The sequence below is a fragment of the Giraffa tippelskirchi genome, chromosome 8, assembly GCF_054371585.1.
Source record: "Giraffa tippelskirchi isolate mGirTip1 chromosome 8, T2T-mGirTip1v1.2.pri, whole genome shotgun sequence".
Lineage (NCBI taxonomy): Eukaryota > Metazoa > Chordata > Mammalia > Artiodactyla > Giraffidae > Giraffa > Giraffa tippelskirchi.
This window is the reverse complement of record NC_137282.1, coordinates 146,856,981-146,876,087: the sequence shown is the minus strand read 5'-3', so window position 1 is coordinate 146,876,087 and position 19,107 is coordinate 146,856,981. Positions and strand designations below refer to the sequence as shown.

The 19,107-nt window shown below is 41.1% G+C and overlaps 1 protein-coding gene across 4 annotated transcripts in view; it reads right to left on the bottom strand.

Annotated features, from left to right (window-relative positions):
- DCDC2 (doublecortin domain containing 2) overlaps nucleotides 1–19,107 on the bottom strand; it is a 136,920-nt gene that overhangs the window by 57,310 nt on the left and 60,503 nt on the right. For all 4 annotated transcript variants that reach the window (XM_081522199.1, XM_081522201.1, XM_081522198.1 and 1 more), the window contains one exon: nucleotides 17,390–17,549. In XM_081522199.1, the coding sequence (XP_081378325.1) occupies nucleotides 17,390–17,549 (160 nt within the window). The remainder of the gene's footprint in view (nucleotides 1–17,389; nucleotides 17,550–19,107) is intronic.

The following is a 19,107-nucleotide window of genomic DNA, read 5'->3' as shown; positions in this document are numbered from 1 at the left end:
ATCCATAGAAAAAGATAACCCCAAAAGGGATTAAAACATCCTGTAAAACAGCTTATTGAGGTTCAGACTGGTCTTAATATACATAAAGGGAGTTAACTACAGTTATGTTTTGAAGAATCCCAAGAAGACCACATGAACAATCTTTTCCAGCCAGTGCCCAAGATCTGGAATTCCACTAAAATAATCTCAGCAAATGCCAATCAACAAGACTTTATTATTTTGAATTTGGTGCAACTGAACTTAATGTAGTCTTGTTCAACAGGTTAATTTTATTAGGGAGGGGGAGGAACAAGAGACGGTTGGAGGGCTCTAGTGATCTAAAGATGAGATATACTAAAGATGGATGCGCTAAAGAATGGAAACAGATACCGAAAGAGAGAAAGGAGAATCTGCCAAACTTCCCCAAAAAAGCTCCATTCGGTCACTCACAAATATTGGGTTGGCCAATTAGATCGTTCGGGTGTTTCTGTAAGATGTTATGCAAAAACCCAAACGAACTTTTTGGCCAACCCAATATATGCTGATGGACAGGGAAGCCTGGCGTGCTGCAGTCCATGGGGTCGCAAAGAGTCAGACACGACTGAGCGACTGAACCTGAACTGAATATATGCTGGGCTCTCTCAAATTCAAATGAGCACTGGTTATGTATCGTCACACACAAAAAGAAAGTGGTTTAAAAGAGAGCAGTTTGGAACATAGGCAGTGCAATGGGCTCTAAAGCCAGTGACCTATTTTGAAATGCAGCTACATCCCTTAATAGCTGTGCAGTCTTCAGTATGCTCTTTAACTTCTCTTCAGCTCATTGGTAGGTTGGAAATGAAATACCTTCAGTTGTTGTGGGTATTCAATGAAAATACATTGAAAAGCGCTTAGCGGAACACCAGCACTAAGTAGCTGCTCAAAAAATGTAGCCATCTTTGTTACTGCAAGATATGACATGAGGGAGTTCTGGGGAGCTGGGCTTTGAATGCAAACCTGGACCTCTTCACTTATCAGATCTAAGACTTCACACACAAGTTACACAGTTCGAACTTCTTCAAGTCTCAGGTCCCTTATCCATAAAACTGGGATAGTAACTGCCTCATGGCACTGTTATGAAAATTAAATTACACCATGTGCATAGAGGGAGAAGGAAATGGGAACCCACTCCAGTATTCTTGCCTAGAGAATTCCATGGACAGAGGGGCCGAGCGGGCTGCAGTCCATGGGGGTCACAGAGAGTTGGTCACGACTTAGTGACTAAACAACAACACGCATAGAGAATTCAGCATGGTGGCTGGCACATAGAAGTCCTTAGTCAGTAGTGGCACAATTTGCCAAAGCCGATTTAAGTGGCAGGGGATGTGGGATTAGACAAAGGTCACCATAGGACCTTTGGAATAGTGAGACACTGAGAGGTAAATTTTAACTGGTAATTCCCTTGCGGGCAGAAACATCTGTTTATTATATGCCTGACACTCCACGTATTGATGACTAGCCCATACAGAAAGATGTACCGAACCATCTCATATAAAAAAACCCAACAAATAAAAATGACTATAAACACTTTCAAAATATGAACTTCTGCATACATGTTAAATTTAAAATGGGAGCTCAGTAGAGAATAGCTAGAAAGATGTTTGAAAATATAAAACATCTGTCTTCACAGAACACCAATTAACCTAGTGCCCTCACTCCTTTAAAACTGTAACTGCCAATTACCAATGTGCCATCCTGCGAAAAGCTTTAGTTTCCTTTTTTCTGTTTAATCATTTTGGGTATTTGTTTTCAGGAATGAAATAGAAAGGTGTAAAATGAGGTGACCGTAATCTTGAAGGTTCCTCTACTTTGATTTCCGTTATGCTCATTCAATATATTAAAACTCAGTTCTACAAAAAAAAAAACCCATTCATTCTGAAGTGACTCACTTAAGAATACTGGGTAATTCCCTAAACAAAGGAATTAGTAACGTGAAAGGCTGTGCTGTACGATTCCATTTAAAAGAAAGTTAATGTGAGCTGATTGCTTTCAATGCGTCCATAATTAAAAATATACTACAATCACAACTCTGCGGAGATAGGTTAGACTTGCTGAAACCTATTTAACTAGAATAAACTACTAAAATTCTACATAGGGATCATATGGTTTTGAGTTCCCTGTAGGAAGACAATTTTCTATTCACTAATTTTTTTTTTTTAATTTACTCAATTGAGAGGTTCAATACAGCTTCTTTTCTAAAATTTTCACATAGTAAAGCCCCAACTTTGTTCACAGCTGTGCTGCTATGTCATACAGTAACATAGCCTTTCCTGAACGAATAATTTCAGCAGTTTCAAGATAAGGGATGATGTGTTCGTTACAAAATGCCTATATTTTAAGTATCTAGCTTCATTATACCCCTGTGCATATTTTATCCAAACCTAAATAAACCCAACCAAAATCGCTCAATTGAAAAACAAAAAAGTTAAGGGATGGAGAGTGAGGAGAGACTTCACTGAAAGGACTGACCATTTGTTACTTGCAGAATCACATTTCTCATGAATATTGTAGACTTAGCCCAGTGCTTCGGAGAAGGCAATGGCACCCCACTCCAGTACTCTTGCCTGGAAAATCCCATGGACGGAGGAGCCTGGTAGGCTACAGTCCATGGGGTCACTAAGAGTGGGACACGACTGAGCGACTTCACTTTCACTTTTCCCTTTCATGCACTGGAGAAGGAAATTGCAGCCCACTCCAGCATTCTTGCCTGGAGAATCCTAGGGACGGTGGAGCCTGGTGAGCTGCCGTCTATGGGGTCGCACAGAGTCGGACACAACTGAAGCGACTTAGCAGCAGCAGCAGCAGCCCAGTGCTTGGAGATAGACTTGTCGAGTGAGTGATTCTGGTCCCTCCCTGATCCCATTTCCCTTTATGTTAACTACATTTAAGCGGCAATATTATTTGAACTGCAATTTTAAGAGTTAAAGCTCCTTTTTTCCTATTTCAATAGGAAATAAGACTATTTTCTAATAGTGATAATAGAAAATAGCACTATTTTCAACAGGAAATAGTGATTCCAACAGGATCACTGACTACAGTCTAACAGGATGAAATACGTTATATAGGGAGGAAAAAGAACTTTTACTCTGCCCTCTGCCAACTAAAAAATTGTCCTTTTCCACCTGGTTCGGTAAGAATGAAGTCACTAGCTGATCTTCAACACACCCTGAAAGGAGTTCAGGGTGGGGAGCAGGAATGAGGTGCCCTGTGCTCTGGGAAAAACCGAAAGAATAGGCCCTCAGATATATAGATATTTTCAGGAGGTTTTATGAGCCCAGTTTCTTACATCTTCTCATATCTAGAAACGCGCTAAATCATCAACAGGGACTTGTTTCTAGCAGCCAGCCTCTGCCCAAAACGTGTACTTGACTACTCGTAACCCCCTTCATTACAATCACTGACCTGCCCCTGACCTCTTGGGAACAGTTCTTCAGAGCTACCTGAGAGGCTACCGTCCTCATTTCGCCTCAAATAAAACTTAACTCACAACTCTTACATTGTGCTTTTTTTTTTCAGTTGACACTTCTAACATTTTGTGACTGGGGTTTGTGAATTAAATTGACCAAGAAATGAACAAAGAAAAAGGTTTATTCATATGCACATGGAGGCTTCACACAAAAGAAGTAAAAACGGAAAAACAGTGGCTAGGACTGGGGGCTTGTATACCATTTTAACAAAGGGAAATAAACTTTAGAAAAGTGAGTAGACAGAGAAGGGGCTGGGTCTTGTAGGGGTGGTAGAGTGCTAGATGGTAACTATGTGGGCGAAACTAATGGAGGATAAGGGTTATTTTAGCGAGGTTTGTTTATACAGTCTTAAGTCAGTGCCATCTCCAGAGGTAAGAGCCTTCCCCAGTGATTAAGAGTTGTTCTCTTCCCAGTATGGGAGGGAGAGACAACTTTACAAATGGAAATTTATAGCATTTTGGTGCTATAAGGCAAAAGTTATTGGTGGTACAATCATAATACACACAATTTGCATACACAGATATATATAAGATATGTGAACAATTCTTTAAAAAGACTGCTTTGGAATGGAAATAATACAAATTATTTTGCAAAATGTCATTTCCCAACTTACATTCCAGTCCTGACACCTACCCTATTAATTCAGTACTTAAAAAAAAAACAGAAAATATAAATCATACCCCTAAAGCACTACTATGCCAGGCACCAAAATTACATAGCATGATGATGCATAATTATGGCACTTTCAAACAGCATTCGAGAATGTGTCACAAGCGATGAAAAATGTAATTTATTTCTACTGACAGATATTAATTGCTCTGTGTTAGAAAACGTTTGAACCATTCCTGATAAGCAAAAACGGTAACATAAATGCCTCAAAAACAACTGCAAGGGAAGAGGCATAGTTCTAATCATAAAAACTCTCATAGCATAAGGAAAGGCAATTTCTCAAAGAGGACATCTATTATTAAAATTTGCAAGTCATTGCCATGACACAGTAGGAAGGGGCTCAAATGTGAAGTCGCCTCCAGCAGGTCTAAAGTGTTATTAATCTCTGATATAGCATTGGGCTAATTGGAGTTTAGGATTCTGCCCTGTTTCTTTAGCAAATTGTCTTTGTTAAGGCAAAACTGGATAGTTGGGGGAGAACTTTCAGAATGGACAGGCACATATGTGTAGAACAGATTACTCCTTTAAAACTGAGCCCTAAATGGTCACAAATGAATCTCACTTATGGTTTAGCAGGGCCATGCTTTTCCCTTGTTACAACCAGGGTTACTCTAACTAACTATTCATGGATTTTTGTCTGTTACTTTAGAGATTATGGAATTTGGGTTGTAATGTTAGGTTACACCAGCTTCCACAGCTGGGGTGGCAGACAGAAGTCATCAGAAATCTCATGAAACTTTGCTATTTTCAAGACAACTCTAGGCAAGCTCCACCAATTTCATCGCCTCCCAAAACCTGTTTCAACACCCACACCCTTTATACATTATTCAGTTCAGTTCAGTTCAGTCGCATCCGACTCTTTGCAACCACATGGACTGCAGCACGCCAGGCCTCCCTGTCCATCACCAACTCCTGGAGTTTACTCAAACTCATATCCACTGAGTCGGTGATGCCATCCAACCATCTCATCCTTTGTCGTCCCCTTCTCCTTCTGCCTTCAATCTTTCCCAGCATCAGGGTCTTTTCCAATGAAAAGCTCTTCGCATCAGGTGGCCAAAGTATTGGAGTTTCAGCTTCAACATCAGTCCTTCCAATGAACATTCAGGACTGATTTCCTTTAGGATGGACTGGTTGGATCTCCTTGCAGTCCAAGGGACTCTCAAGAGCCTTCTCCAACACCACAGTTCAAAAGCATCAATTATACATTATTAGAGCCTATCTAATCTCATCCACAGCAGTGCTTCTAAAAGGCATGGAGGCTCTGTGCCCCACCTCCTCTCACCTTGCATCTCTCCCACCTGACTGTCCTTGAATTGTATGCTTTAAAATAAACCAGTAATAGTAAGCAAAGCACTTTCCTGAGTTCTGGGGGGGGGGGGGGGGTGCAGGGGTATGATATGGAAATCTCCGACTTCATAGCCAAGTCAGACAGAATGTGAGGATAACCCGAGGTCCTGATGCTTGCAAAAGTCACCTGAAATGAGGGCTGCTTTACAGGACTGATCCCTTAAACCTATGGAGTCTGATGCTAACTCAGGCAGTCAGAGTCAGGACTGAATTGAATTGTAGGACACCAAGTTTGTGTTGGTGAGTTGGAGAAATGGTGTGGAAAAGACCATGTATTTGGTGTCAGAAGGGGAAAAAAAAAAGACCTCGCACTGATAATGTTCTATTTTTTGATCTGGCTGCTCAATTTGCAAGATTCATCAAACTGTTGACTTATTTGAGCACTCTTCTGCATATATGTTAGTGAAAGCTGCTCAGTCGTGTCCAACTGTTTGCGACCCCCATGGACTATCCAGTCCATGGAATTCTTCAGGCCAAAACACTGGAGTGGGTAGCCTTTCCCTCCTCCAGGGGATCTTCCCAACCCAGGGATCGAAGCCAGGTCTCCCGTATTGCAGGTAGATTCTTTACCAGCTGAGCCACTGGGGAAGCCCAAGAATACTGGAGTGGGTAGCCTATCCCTTTTCCAGGAGATCTTCCCGACCCGGGGGATAGAACCGGGGTCTCCTGCATTGCAGGTGAATTCTTTACCAACTGAACTATCAGGAAAGCCCAAATACGTTATATGTTATATGTCCCTAAAAAGTTTCTTTTTAAAAAATGTGCCCAGGGTATATCAGTGTATGTATCTATACATCTGCTCTTCTGACAGATCCTGGACTGCTCAAGGAAAGAGAAAGATCTCCAAAACTTCAGACATTTCTTCTCCTTGGAGCTTAAGAGAAAAGAATACAATAAAAAAATAAACAGAGAAGAGTGAGTAGCCTGGGTTTGTGTGGGAACAAGAGAATCATCAGGAGGCTGACCGAGCCTCCTGTAAAATTTCGTGGCGGGGGTGGGGGAGTACGATTGAAAGTTATGCTCCACCATTTAAAGTGAGAAAATAGAAATGTAAATAATCTCCAATCCAAAGTGGCTTTTAAATCCTCTATTAATGGAAAATTCGATATGTGGACAGTACTACACACAAGAATAATTTCACATTATAAATTGAGGAAAATTTATCAGTTCAGCTTAGTTTTAATAGCCTCAGTTTTTTAGTGGTATCTTCTTAAGACTGTTATCTTGGCAGCACAGTACACCAATTCAGGGGCCATCAGACCAGGTGGATTTTCTATATCAAATTATAATGAGATTAATGCTTCAGTTTTCCCCAAGTAGAGCCATATATTGCACCTCAGCTTTAATATTGATTTCTTAAGTAAGCAGTCTTTTTTTCTAACCAATTACCTCCCCTTGAATTTAAACAAAATATCTCCACTTACTTGGATGCATATCTCTTTTGCCTGGACACTCTGGCAGACAGAGACCTTGCGAATCTCTGTGTTACTAGGAGATGTCTGACTAGCCAATTTCATTTAATCAGGCTAACTCTCATAAAGAAATGTCATCATAAATAATTGCAATGCCTAAATTCAAATAAAAGCATGGCCCAAAAAAAAAAGTCATACTTTGGAAAGTAGGTTTGGAAAAATTCCATCCTGCTCTCATCACACTTTATGGAGAGCTAACTATTAATATATGTTAGAGACTGAGCCAGATGCTGGGCCCTGGAGAAGATGAATAACGCAGTGATAAGGAGGGGTCCTGGCTCACGAATTGTTCACAGACCAGTGGAAAAGGGCCATGTAGCATGCACTATGGCACAGTCACGTATGGCTGTTGGAGCCAGAGAGAGGAAGGCTCAACACTGAGAGTGTCAGGACCAACGAATGGGCCAGAAGCCATGATGCCACAGTGAGTCTTACAGACGATAAAGTTGATGGGAACTGGGAGGGTATTCTAGGCCCATACAGAGGACATGGCAACAGCTCAGGCCATCAGGAAAGCTCTAGAAAGTTCTGTATGCCTGACGTGCATGCCGGAGGCTGGTGGAAGATGAAGTGGGAAAGGAAGGCCATGAACAAGAGAAGCTCCTGAAGGAATTCCATTAGAAACGGGTCTGCGGTTTTAGGACATGGCTGGCAGTTATGAAGGACAGACTGGGAGGGCACTCAGGAGACCTGACCTAGAAGGCTGAAGAAGTCTACATGATAAATAGGGAGCTTAAATCAGGAAGGACCAGGGAAGCAGGACCAGATTCAAGAGACTCTATGCAAATTAGCCCTGACTGAGTGTGGAGACGGAGGGACAAGGAAAAGTCTACGCTGACTCTAATGTTAACGGATTAAAATGATGGGAGGGAAGACAGAAAGGGGATTAGAAAGGAAGGGAGCAGGAGCTGGTCTCATCCTGAATTTCCTCTGCCAGCTGGCAGGAACTATAGACACCTCCTCTGACCCCGCCCACAAACAATCACTCCCAGGTTTCTTTCTGGCTTCACAGTACGGTGAGACAAGGAATATGTGAGGAAAACTAAATAGACAGAGGCAATTCAAGGCTTGGAGAATTTTTTTTTAGACATGTGCATGTAGGGTGCCTGGGAGAAATCAAGGTAGACATTGCAAGTAGTCTGAAATAGAACCCTTAGTCTAAGAAAAGTAGTTGAACCTGGAGACAAATTCCCGTGTCCTATCCATAAGGATGCGTTAAGGATGTTTCGTGGTGAGGGATACATAATAAGGGAACTCCTTCAATCACTTTAAGGAGAAGTCACCATTTTTGTTGTTTTTATGGGCAATGGCCTTCAATGTAAACTGTGATGTTCTCTGTCACCATTATGATTTTTAAGAAGAGTACATGAGCACCTCTGAGTTAATCTGAGAAAGGATATAAAAATCACATTATAATGTTAAGCCAGGAAAAGCCTGGAGAGAGAAAAAAGACCAGCAAACAAACAAAAAATCACAGCAATTCTCCACTGTCCAATAAACAAATCTGTGAAATCCCTGTCCTTCCCTGCCCATGTTAAATTAAATTACTATTCTAATTTGGAGGATTAATTAACATTTAACTACTCTGGGTTTAAAATGCATTCGAGATTTAAAAATGCTGAACTCAGTCTTGGTTTTCCTTCCTCCCATCCCCCAATCTATGCCAGAACTTCCTCTCTCAAATATCAATTCCCAATCTCAGCAGTCATATGTAGCCTCTCTCCTCTGCTCTCAAAGCCTTTTCCATGAACTCTCTTCTGCTATCCATAATATCCGACCTTGACCTAGAGAAGTTGAGTCTCCAACTCAGTCTTAATCTTCATGAGAAAAAATCATGTTTTTCCCCATCTTTATGCCTCTCCTCCAAGGAGCAGACTCATCATGCTGACAGTAAAATGCAATGGAGCAAATAGAGTAAGATTAACCTAGAAACTGACTGGAGTCAAAGAGAATGAACGAGTAGGGATATTTTTGGCTTTTAAAAATGTTTTTAGAAGGAATGATTTTGTCCCCCCCACCCCTCCTCTCCCCGCTGACCTTTTTCTTCTTCTCTTTCCTCCTACTTCTTTCTAAGCCTACCAACCTTCTTTAAATTTTTCGTCATTCTGCAGAGACTTCCTTAGCTTTGAGCTTCAGACCAGGGTGGCGAGTGAGTCTTTAAAGGGAGAGAAGGGAAGCAGTAAGAAGGCAGCTACCTGGGGCAACATGAATTAATCATGGATCCCCTCCCGAATGTAAACTGGGGTAGCCACCATGGGAAACAGTGGAGAGGTTCCTTAGTAAACAAAAATAGTGCTACCATATGATCCAGCAATCCCACTCCTGGGCATATATCCAGACCAAATTATAACTCAAAAAGATAGACGCAACTCTATGCTCATAGTACCACTATTGACAAAAACCAAGACATGGAAACAACCTACATGTCCATCGACAGATGAATGGATAAAGATGATATGGGGTGTGTGTGTGTGTGTGTGTGTGTGTGTGTGTGTGTGTGTACATATATATATAAAGGAATACTAGTCAGCCATAAAAGAGAACAAAATAATGCCATTTGCAGCAACATGGATGGACCTAGAAATTATCATACTAAGCAAAGTAAGTCGGAAAGAGAAAGACAAATAACATATGATATCACTTATATGTACAATCTAAAATAGGATACAAACAAATGTATCTACAAAAGAGAAACAGGCTCATAGAGGACAGATCAGACTTGGGGCTACCAAGGTGGAAGAGTGTTGGGGAGGGAAGGATTGGCAGTTTAGGATTAGCAGATGCAAACTATTATACATAGGATGGATAAACATCAAGGTCCTACTGTATAGCACAGGGAGCTATATTCAATATTCTGTGATAAACCAAAATGGAAAAGAATATGAAAAAATATATATATGCACATAAATATCTAAATCACTTTGTTGTACAACAGAAATTAACATTGTAAATCAACTATACATCAATATAATTTAAAAATTAAAGAATTAAAAAAACAATGAGTACCCTCCTCACTTCCCCATCTCCAGGCTCCCTAATTCTAGATACTAAAGTTCTTCATTTCTGACTTGCAGACCATTTCAAACTAATTCATATCTCCTTACATAGATACTGCTATTAACCACTAGCTTCTTCAGGCACTTTGTACTTTACTGAAGTGTTTTCACATTCATTTTCATTAATGTTCCATTATGATGAAAATGCTAAATAACCATAATCGTGCTTCTAAATTAGAACCTCAGGGTGAACCCGGGAATAAAGTCTAAAGAGAATTTGATGATTCTCCAACTAATTTCTAAAAATTAAACGGCAAACCTGCCTGCCTCACGAGTGAAAAATTGCCTTATATCCATCTATCTACTACAGAACATTTTTATCCCTTTTGTCCCTTCCGTCTGATGTTTGCTCAGGAAATAAAAATTCCTAAGGGGTGAACTCATCCATCTAAATGCTATCGAGTGCGGTGGTAATTAGATCTGGAACTCCTGTTTCAGTGAGCAAACCTCACCAAGCTGAAAGTGTCATAGACCCAAAACATGCGAGGATGAAAAGCACCAAAGAAAATACAGAGACCGTTTGTTAGTAACAGCGCTTATTGGTTCCTTTTAAGTTTCTGTCCCAGATGGGCAACCCTCTTGTCTTCCAGAACAATGACAGCCCCCACCACTCATTCCGAAATTAGATGAAGCCACTGAGAACTCTGGTGCCAGTGAGGAGCAAAAGATGGTCTTCTTTAATTAAAAGTCATTGTTCCCTTTCGTTCCTAATACAACTTGGGCTAATCTCACATGGGAACTGTCTATTCGTTCAGTTGGATCTTTTTGGTAGTTTTACAGTTATGGAGAAATAATCATTCATTTTCAGACTGTGAAATCTTCACCTCATACAAAAAAAAAATTTTAGAATTCTGAACTATCATTTTCTTTGAATCCCTAAGTACCGTTTAAATCAATTTTCTTGCTATCATTTGTTGGTATTCAATGACTCTACAGAATGACTCTGCCTCTGTTTTTGATCTGAGATGTTAATGCAATTTTATCTTTCCTGGTGCTGTGCACACAAGGTTGCTGACACTGAACTAGGGACAATGACTGGAGGAAGACCACTGCACCATTGGGACATAAACTTCAGAGTTGCACCGCTACTCTGAATTTGGAATTTGTCACCGTTAATTTCAGTCGTCACCACAAGTGTAGGCATAATGGACCAACCTACACACATACACACACACACACACACAAACACACACACACTCTCAACACTGAGTGCTACTCTGGGCAGAATACTCTGCTGGTTGGTTATCTGTGTGTGCATACGTGTTGCATGTGTACATGCATGAGCTCAGCTGTGTCCGACTCTTTGCAATCCCATGGACTGTAGCCCACCAGGTTCCTCTGTCCATGGTGTTTGCCAAGCAAGAATACTGGAGTGGGTTGCCATTGCCTCCTCCAGGGCATCTTCCCCACCCAGGGCTTATCTGTGTCTCGAGTGTAAATGATGGCCTCAGAGCTGCTGATCCTCTGATAGACCAAGCCCCTCTCCTGGTTTTATTTCACTGCAGGGCTGGCAATAGGAAGAGGAAGTTGGGAAGGAGGAAAGGTAATAAATCCCATGACTACTTCTTCCCCCTCCCTCCACCCTGTCACCTCCCACTATCGGCATCACAGACATTCCTGATATCAGAATCTGCCAGGAAGTCCCTTGCTTCCGGTTTTTATCTTGAGTCGCCTGTGATGAGGAACCATGCAAGTACCTGAGCTGGTTCATCAGCTGAACAAAAGCAGCTCAAGTTTCCGTGTTCCCTGATCCGATTCTGAGGATGGGCTGCAGTAACACTTCAAGCTCAGGGCGACGCAGCAAACCCTGTGCAGGTTTTAAGTATTAGAAAAATTCAAGAGCATGACTACCCAAGGGCGGTCACCCAGCAAGGTCACAATATTGAGACATCCTTCCCGAGCCATGCACCTGCCCCACATCATTCATGAGTCTAAACATCGCACAATCCTTGGAAATTCAGTGAACAATGCTGGGAACAAGCCAGGAACTGCATCAAGGGTACTAGCCCGTGTGTGTCTATGAGCATGCACACACGTGGAAACAGAAAGGGAATCGCATCCTTCAAAAGAAAACTAATTGTGGGGATTCCCTGGCGATCCAGTGGTTAGAACTTTGTCCTTCCACTACAGGGGACACAGATTCACTCTGGTAGATAAATGAAGACCTCGCCTGCCACGCTACGTGGCAAAAGAAAAAAATAAAAAAGGAACAAGTCTTGGTTTTGCTTACATTCTAATTGTTGTTGCTTTAGTCATCTCCCATTCTTTTGAGACCCCATGGACTATAGACCACCAGGCTCCTCTGTGCATGGGATTTCCCATGCAAGAATACTGGAGTGGGTTTAGATCCCTTCTCCAGGGATCTTCCCAAACCCACATCTCCTACACTGGCAGGAGGATTCTCTACCACTGGGGAAGTTTACATTTCAATACTCTGTTTTAAAAAAATATAGTTATCAATACCACATAAACCACAGCAGTACAGACTAAGCTATTTTTTCCATAGCTTTCCCAGCATTTCGAAGGCACCTTAAACCCACTATACTTCCTGTGTTCCGAGAGTTCTAAAAATACTATTTTTTTAATGTAAAAAATATTAAAAATATCAATGAATACAATCAATCTCAAAATACTATTTCAAAGCAATCATTATTAAAATTTTGCTCAGAGAGGATGGGATAACTAGTTAACAGCTTCTGAAACTTATCTTCAGGCACTACTCAGGTGGAAAATGTAAGGAAAACATACACTGGTCAGTTAAGCCGGTATTTAAATGCAGCACTAAAAATGCATTTCACGCCCAACTTCATCAATCACCAACCAATCTTACTTTGCATCTTGGCTACCAAAAGAAAATGAGATTTGTTTCCCTGAAGAAATATGTCACAGCTCTGCTTGAATTATTAAGCTTTACTATTACAGAGAGAAACTGAGTCGGGGAAAAAAAGAAGAAAAAAGAAAAAGGAATAAAATTAGACCCAGGTTGCCATCTACAGACTGTTATCAGCACTGCTCAATCCTGAAGCACCAGATATCAGAATATCAATAAATATCAGCAGTAACATAAAAGGCCAAAATATAAAACTACAATCCTAATGATTGCAAAAATCAAGATAGCCTATGAAGTCTCTTTTTTTTTCCTAATTAATATGAGAACACTAAAGAATACTGACAAAAAATCTTCACAATTTAACATATGCTCTGAAGGAAGCATAGTTATGCATCTTAACTCTAAAATTTTAACACTTAGAAATAAAACTGGATAGATTACATCATTCCAAATTTAAAATATTTTAAGCATCAAAAACTGTTTCATTTCTAAAATAGATTCTTACATTTTTTGATGTGATATTTGTATATATTGAGAAATGATCATCACAATAAATCTAGTCAAAATCTGTCCCCATTCATGGTTACAAAATTTATATTCTTGTAATAATTTTTAAGAGATCTTAAAAATTCAAACCTCTTAGCAACTTTCAAATATGCAATGCAGTATTAATTTCCTGCATTTTTGGCTCATTATCTTGACTCACTATATACCTTCCCTTTCATTTTGTTTCAAGTCTTTATTGCTTTTCCCTTTCTAAAGAATAAGAACCCTTTGGAGGCACAAATGTCCAAAATCACACACTTGGTTCTAATTACTAACACAGATGCTATTAAAGCAAAAAGAAACTGCAATAATAAGTGAATTCGGAGACTGAAGGAGGAAAAAGAGAAAGAAAGACCAATATTTTTGCTAATATAACCTAGAAAATCTCCTAAAGCCAAAGACATCTGGAGGGAGATCTGATAAGGAGAAATAGCTCAATTTTCTAAAGTAGGGATTTAAGCTAATATCCTTAAACTTATCAAGTGATAATTTAATCTCGTAAACGGTAAAAAAGCTTTTTTTCATTTTCCCTGGGAAAATTGTTTTGGAAGCCAAGATTCATTTTCCAGGTCATATGTTCTTTCTATCAAGATGAAAAGATATAAGATACTTCATCTAAACTCTTATGCTGCTGCTGCTGCTGCTAAGTCGCTTCAGTCGTGTCCGACTCTGTGAGACCCCGTAGACGGCAGCCCACCAGGCTCTGCCATCCCTGGGATTCTCCAGGCAAGAATACTGGAGTGGGTTGCCTTTTCTTTCTCCAGTACATGAAAGGGAAAAGTGAAAGTGAAGTCGCTCAGTCGTCCGACTCTTAGCGACCCCATGGACTGTAGCCTACCAGGCTCCTCTGTCCATGGGATTTTCCAGGCAAGAGTACTGGAGTCGGGTGCCATTGCCTTCTCCGCTAAACTCTTATATATGCTTCTAAATCCACGGTATAGGCCTCTTGTGCACGTGTACGTGCTAAGTTGCTTCAGTTGTGTCTGACTCTGTGACCCTATGGACTGTAGCCTGCCAGGCTCCTCTGTCCATGGGATTCTCCAGGCAAGAATACTGGAGTGGGTTGCCATGCACTCTGACAGGTGATCTTCCTGACCCAGGGATTGAACCCGTGTCTCTTACATCTCCTGCACTGGCAGGCAGGTTATTTACCACTAGCACTACCGGGGAAGCCCAAAAGCCTCTTACTGGGAACAAAAATTCCCCAAACCTTCATTTAAAAGACAGCAGCCATTGTTATATATACACCGAGATATAGCAGTGAAACACCTACTATCTGCACATTATAAAACCACATTGCAAAATGTACACTTAACGTGGGCAAATAAAACCAGTGCAGAATCTCTAAAGACTGGGGAAGAATAGCTGAGGGCTTCTACATTTTCTTAGCACTTTAAAAATGTGACTTGTTTCCATGTTCAACATGTTTTGGTTATTTTCACCCCCACAGATGAAACTATTGTTGACAACTATTTGTGGGGACTTCCCCAGTGGCCCAGTGGTTAATTAAGACTTTGCTTTCCAAAGCAGCAGGTACAGGTTTGATCCCTGGTCGGAGAGCTAAGATCCTACAAGCCTCACAGCCAAAACACTAAAAAACTCAAAACAGAAGCAATATCATAACAAATTCAATAAACACTTTAAAAATGGCCCACATCAACAACAAATCTTTTAAAGAGATCCTTGAAAATATGGGAAAAAATCTTTAAAAAAAAGAGCAAACTATGAATTTCTACAAAGCCAAAAACACTGACAATTCGACTTCTTAATAATGGTTACTTTCCTGTAAAACATGAAAATGCTGATTCAGCCTCTTGTGTTTCCATGTTTCCATGAGTGAAATAACCTGAAGAGATGATGGTCCCCTTTCTCTTGAGGAAAAACTGCTAATTCTAAAGATTTTCAAAAAATAAATTGAGAGCAGGAGCTAAGATTTTAATAAGCTAATAAGAGCCATACAGAAAATAAGCAAGTAACATTTCATAAAAGCCTTTAATCAAAAATGATTCATGAAAAGTTTAACATGAGTCTTGTTTCTTAATGTGTTTTAAAATATTACAGAGCCATCTATTTTGTAACTTCCATCATTCATTCACCAATATCTATTAAGTGTCTCATCTCTCAGACCTGCGCTAGTTATTGGGGACTGAAAAAAATAAACTAGTAAGACATAGCCCATTGCCTCGATGGTTTTGCAATCTGGTATATACTGATTAAAATAAATCCTCTATTATTCTTAATGTTCACATGTATGGCATGCTTTTTCAGGCTAGCTTTTTCCTTTGGTGCCTGCCATACAACAATGGTAAAGAATCTGCCTGCAATGAAGGAGACCTGGGTTCAATCCCTGGGTTGGGGAGATTCCCTGGAGAAGGGAATGGCAACCCCACTCCAGTATTCTTGCCTGGAGAATTCCATGGACAGAGGAGCCTGGCGGGCCATACAGTCCACGGGGTCGCAAAGAGTCGGACACGACTGAGAGATTAACACTTTCATTTTTTCCATACAACAAGCATTCACTAAACATCCATTGACTGCATTTTACCCTGGCTTCCCCATTTCCTGGTCACTGGAAACAACTGAACAAACTTAAAGATAAAAGCAAAACTATGAAGATAAATCTTAATATGAACCCACATGTTGCAGAAAGCTAATGGGGCCAAAGAAAGTTAAGTGACTTGCCCAAAGTCAAGAGCAGAACTGGGACAAGAATCTAGGACTCTGGGTTTCCAGCTAATCATCATTTAAATCTTTGATGCCGTAAGCCCCTTCCACTTTCTTCTCTATGGAATTGACTCCGTCATTTCACCTGCTCTTTTAACTTAGTCTCGCATGTCTCTCTTCTGACCCTGTAACCATCTAAGCAGCATCTTCTAAGCCTTCATGCAAGTTTGTGCTGTCTCCTTAGCTGTGAACCCCACATGAGCTGTAATTCTAATGTGATGCTTTGCATGGACTTTGAAGTGAGCTGGAGCTCCTAGGAGGAAGACACAGCTCTGGCCATGAATCTGAAACTCAGTCCCATTCACCCCTTTTCAGAGCAGCCCAGCACGTCTTCCTGCGGAGGTGAGTGGATCCCAGGGGGAGGGAGAAGCAGTCACTCCTCCAGCCGTGTCCCAGCCAGCCCAGCTGCCCACAGCATCACTCCACACTCATGTGCTCACCCCACTGAGACCACGCTTGGCGTGAAACCAAAAAGAGCCTGTCTTCACAAAAAACTAACGTGAAAAGGTCACAATTCTGACAGCATGCCTCCTTAGTCGACCCCGTGGATTACACGGACCAGGGAATTCTCCAGGCCAGAATACTGGAGTGGGTAGCCGTACCCTTCTCCAGGGGATCTTCCCAACCCAGGAATCGAACCCAGGTCTCACACTTTGCAGGCGGATTCTTTACCAGCTGAGCCACCAGAGAAGCCCTAGTTTATCGCACTTTTATCCTAAAATTTGTAGTAATGCAAAATGCTTTAAATTATTTTATACCATCTCTCACCTGGTAATGCAAGGTACAAAATAATTTGGTACATACTATTTATTGGTAAAGTTGTATGTGTGTGTTCTCTTGGATATCAGTGAAACATCTTTTTGAAAAAGTGATCTGTGACTAAAAGCAGTTAGTAATAAATGTGAACAAGAGTTGTAGACACACGAGTAAGAGAGATCACAAAGAGGTGGTAAAAATGTTACTCGAGCACTTTTAGCTGGAACACAGGATGGTAAAATTTACCCTTCTCAACGAAAACACTCAAGAAATACTTCCCTTGAAACGTATCCTCATAGCACAATTGCTAATTACAGCTAGAAATTAAGCGTGAAAAACACCAGCATCTCTCATACACAGAAAGCCTTCTTTGAAAACTCTCACATATGACAATATTCTGCGAGTCCAGGAAAACAAACAGATCTACTCACAAACTAAAATTGTATCACAGCCTTAAGATAATGATCATCAGTAATAACAATATAATAATAGTAACAAACTTACCACTGTTTGGGATTGTTTGTGGTGAGCTCTTTAACTTGGCATTTTGTTTCCCTTTTGTGAGTTTTTCTGAATTCGCATCTTTTTTCCCTTTCCTTTTTGGGGGCTGAGGAGATGAGTTGTCGCTGGATCCAACTGTTGACTTAGACTGGCGATCATTTCCCTACATGGCAAAAGATTAACTCTTACTATTGGCTGATGAACTCCTTGAGTGATAAGTATAAGTCACTAATGGGGTAAAAAGGGGCAGGGGCCAGAGACAGGCATTCTGTGCTAATTCTGCTTCTGTACATTACCTACATTAAACTCTTCTGGGTGGCAGAGGAGGGGTCTACCAGGGGAAGGAGAATAAAAATAATAGCATTTGAGGGACTTCCCTGGCAGTCCAGGGGTTACAACTTCTCCTTCCAATGAAGGGTGTGCAGATGCAATCCCTGATCAGGGAGCTAATTTCTCACATGCCTTGCAGTCAAAGAAAAAAAAAACATAAAACAGGAGCAATATTGTAACAAATGTAAAAGACTTTAAAAAATAGTTCACATCAAAAAACATTTTTAAACAAATAATAGCACTTGACAACTGCTGAGTACTTAATATGTACCAGGTGTTGCTATGAAACGGTCTCACTCAGTCCTCATAACCTGAGAGACAGGTACTGTTATCACCCCATTGTACAGACAAGCAAATGAGACTTAGAGGTTAAGCCTGGCCAAGGTCATATAGCCAGCAAGGACCAGAGCCAGTTCGCTGTCTCAACCATCCTCTTCCTCCTGCACCTTTCAGAGGAATCAGCAGATAGCTATTGGATGAGGAATGACGACAAAACCCAGTTTGACCAGCTAATCTAGAAATACCTTCTTAACTACTTGTCACTGTGAGCGTACAGGTATCATCATACAAGCAGACTCACGCTGTGCTTATAGAAAACTCATCTGTTGGTGACTTCCATGATCACTATGAATCGCAAATCCAGAGCAACGTAGACACAAGCAGCTCAAGACCACATACATTCCTGCGAGACAGCCCCACTGACCACATTTATGGTGGTTGCCTCTGAATCCCATGTGCATCTTGAAATGAAGAACTTGCATCTGCAAAGGGGGCTTCCCAGCAGCAAAGGTGAGGTTGAGCTCAGTGGGGGCTGTGGCTGGCGTATGTACAGTTTCTGGGGAGCCGCATAAGAGTCACTACAGTGGTGGCCACTGTACCCAAGGAACAGCTATGCTGAGTCTCAGCACAAGAAATTCCCTCCTAACAAGACAGCCTTGGCCTTAGGACACTCAGGTGCTACAATTACCTGAGTGTGTGAGGTGTGAGGCTGCAAGTAGTAGAAATAAGGCAAGTTTTAGAGATCCTGACTCAGAGTCACTGAACTGCCACCAACCAACAATGGGACCTTGAGGTAACTAGTTCCTACCTTCTTGGAATCTATTTCCTTATCGATTCAATTCAGTTCAGTTCAGTCGCTCAGTCATGTCCAACTCTTTGCGGCCCCATGGACCCCTTATCAATTGAATGGGGTTAATGTGCCTGCTGTTAGGTCTCTTACATGAAATGAATGAAGTGAAACAGTAACATTTATAAAATAACTGGTGCAGTGCCTGGCGGGCTTCCCTTGTGGCTCAGTGGTAAAGAATCTGCCCGCAATGCAGGAGACGTGAGTTCGATGCTTGGGTAGGGAAGATCCCCTGGAGAAAGAAATGGCAGCGCACTCCAGAATT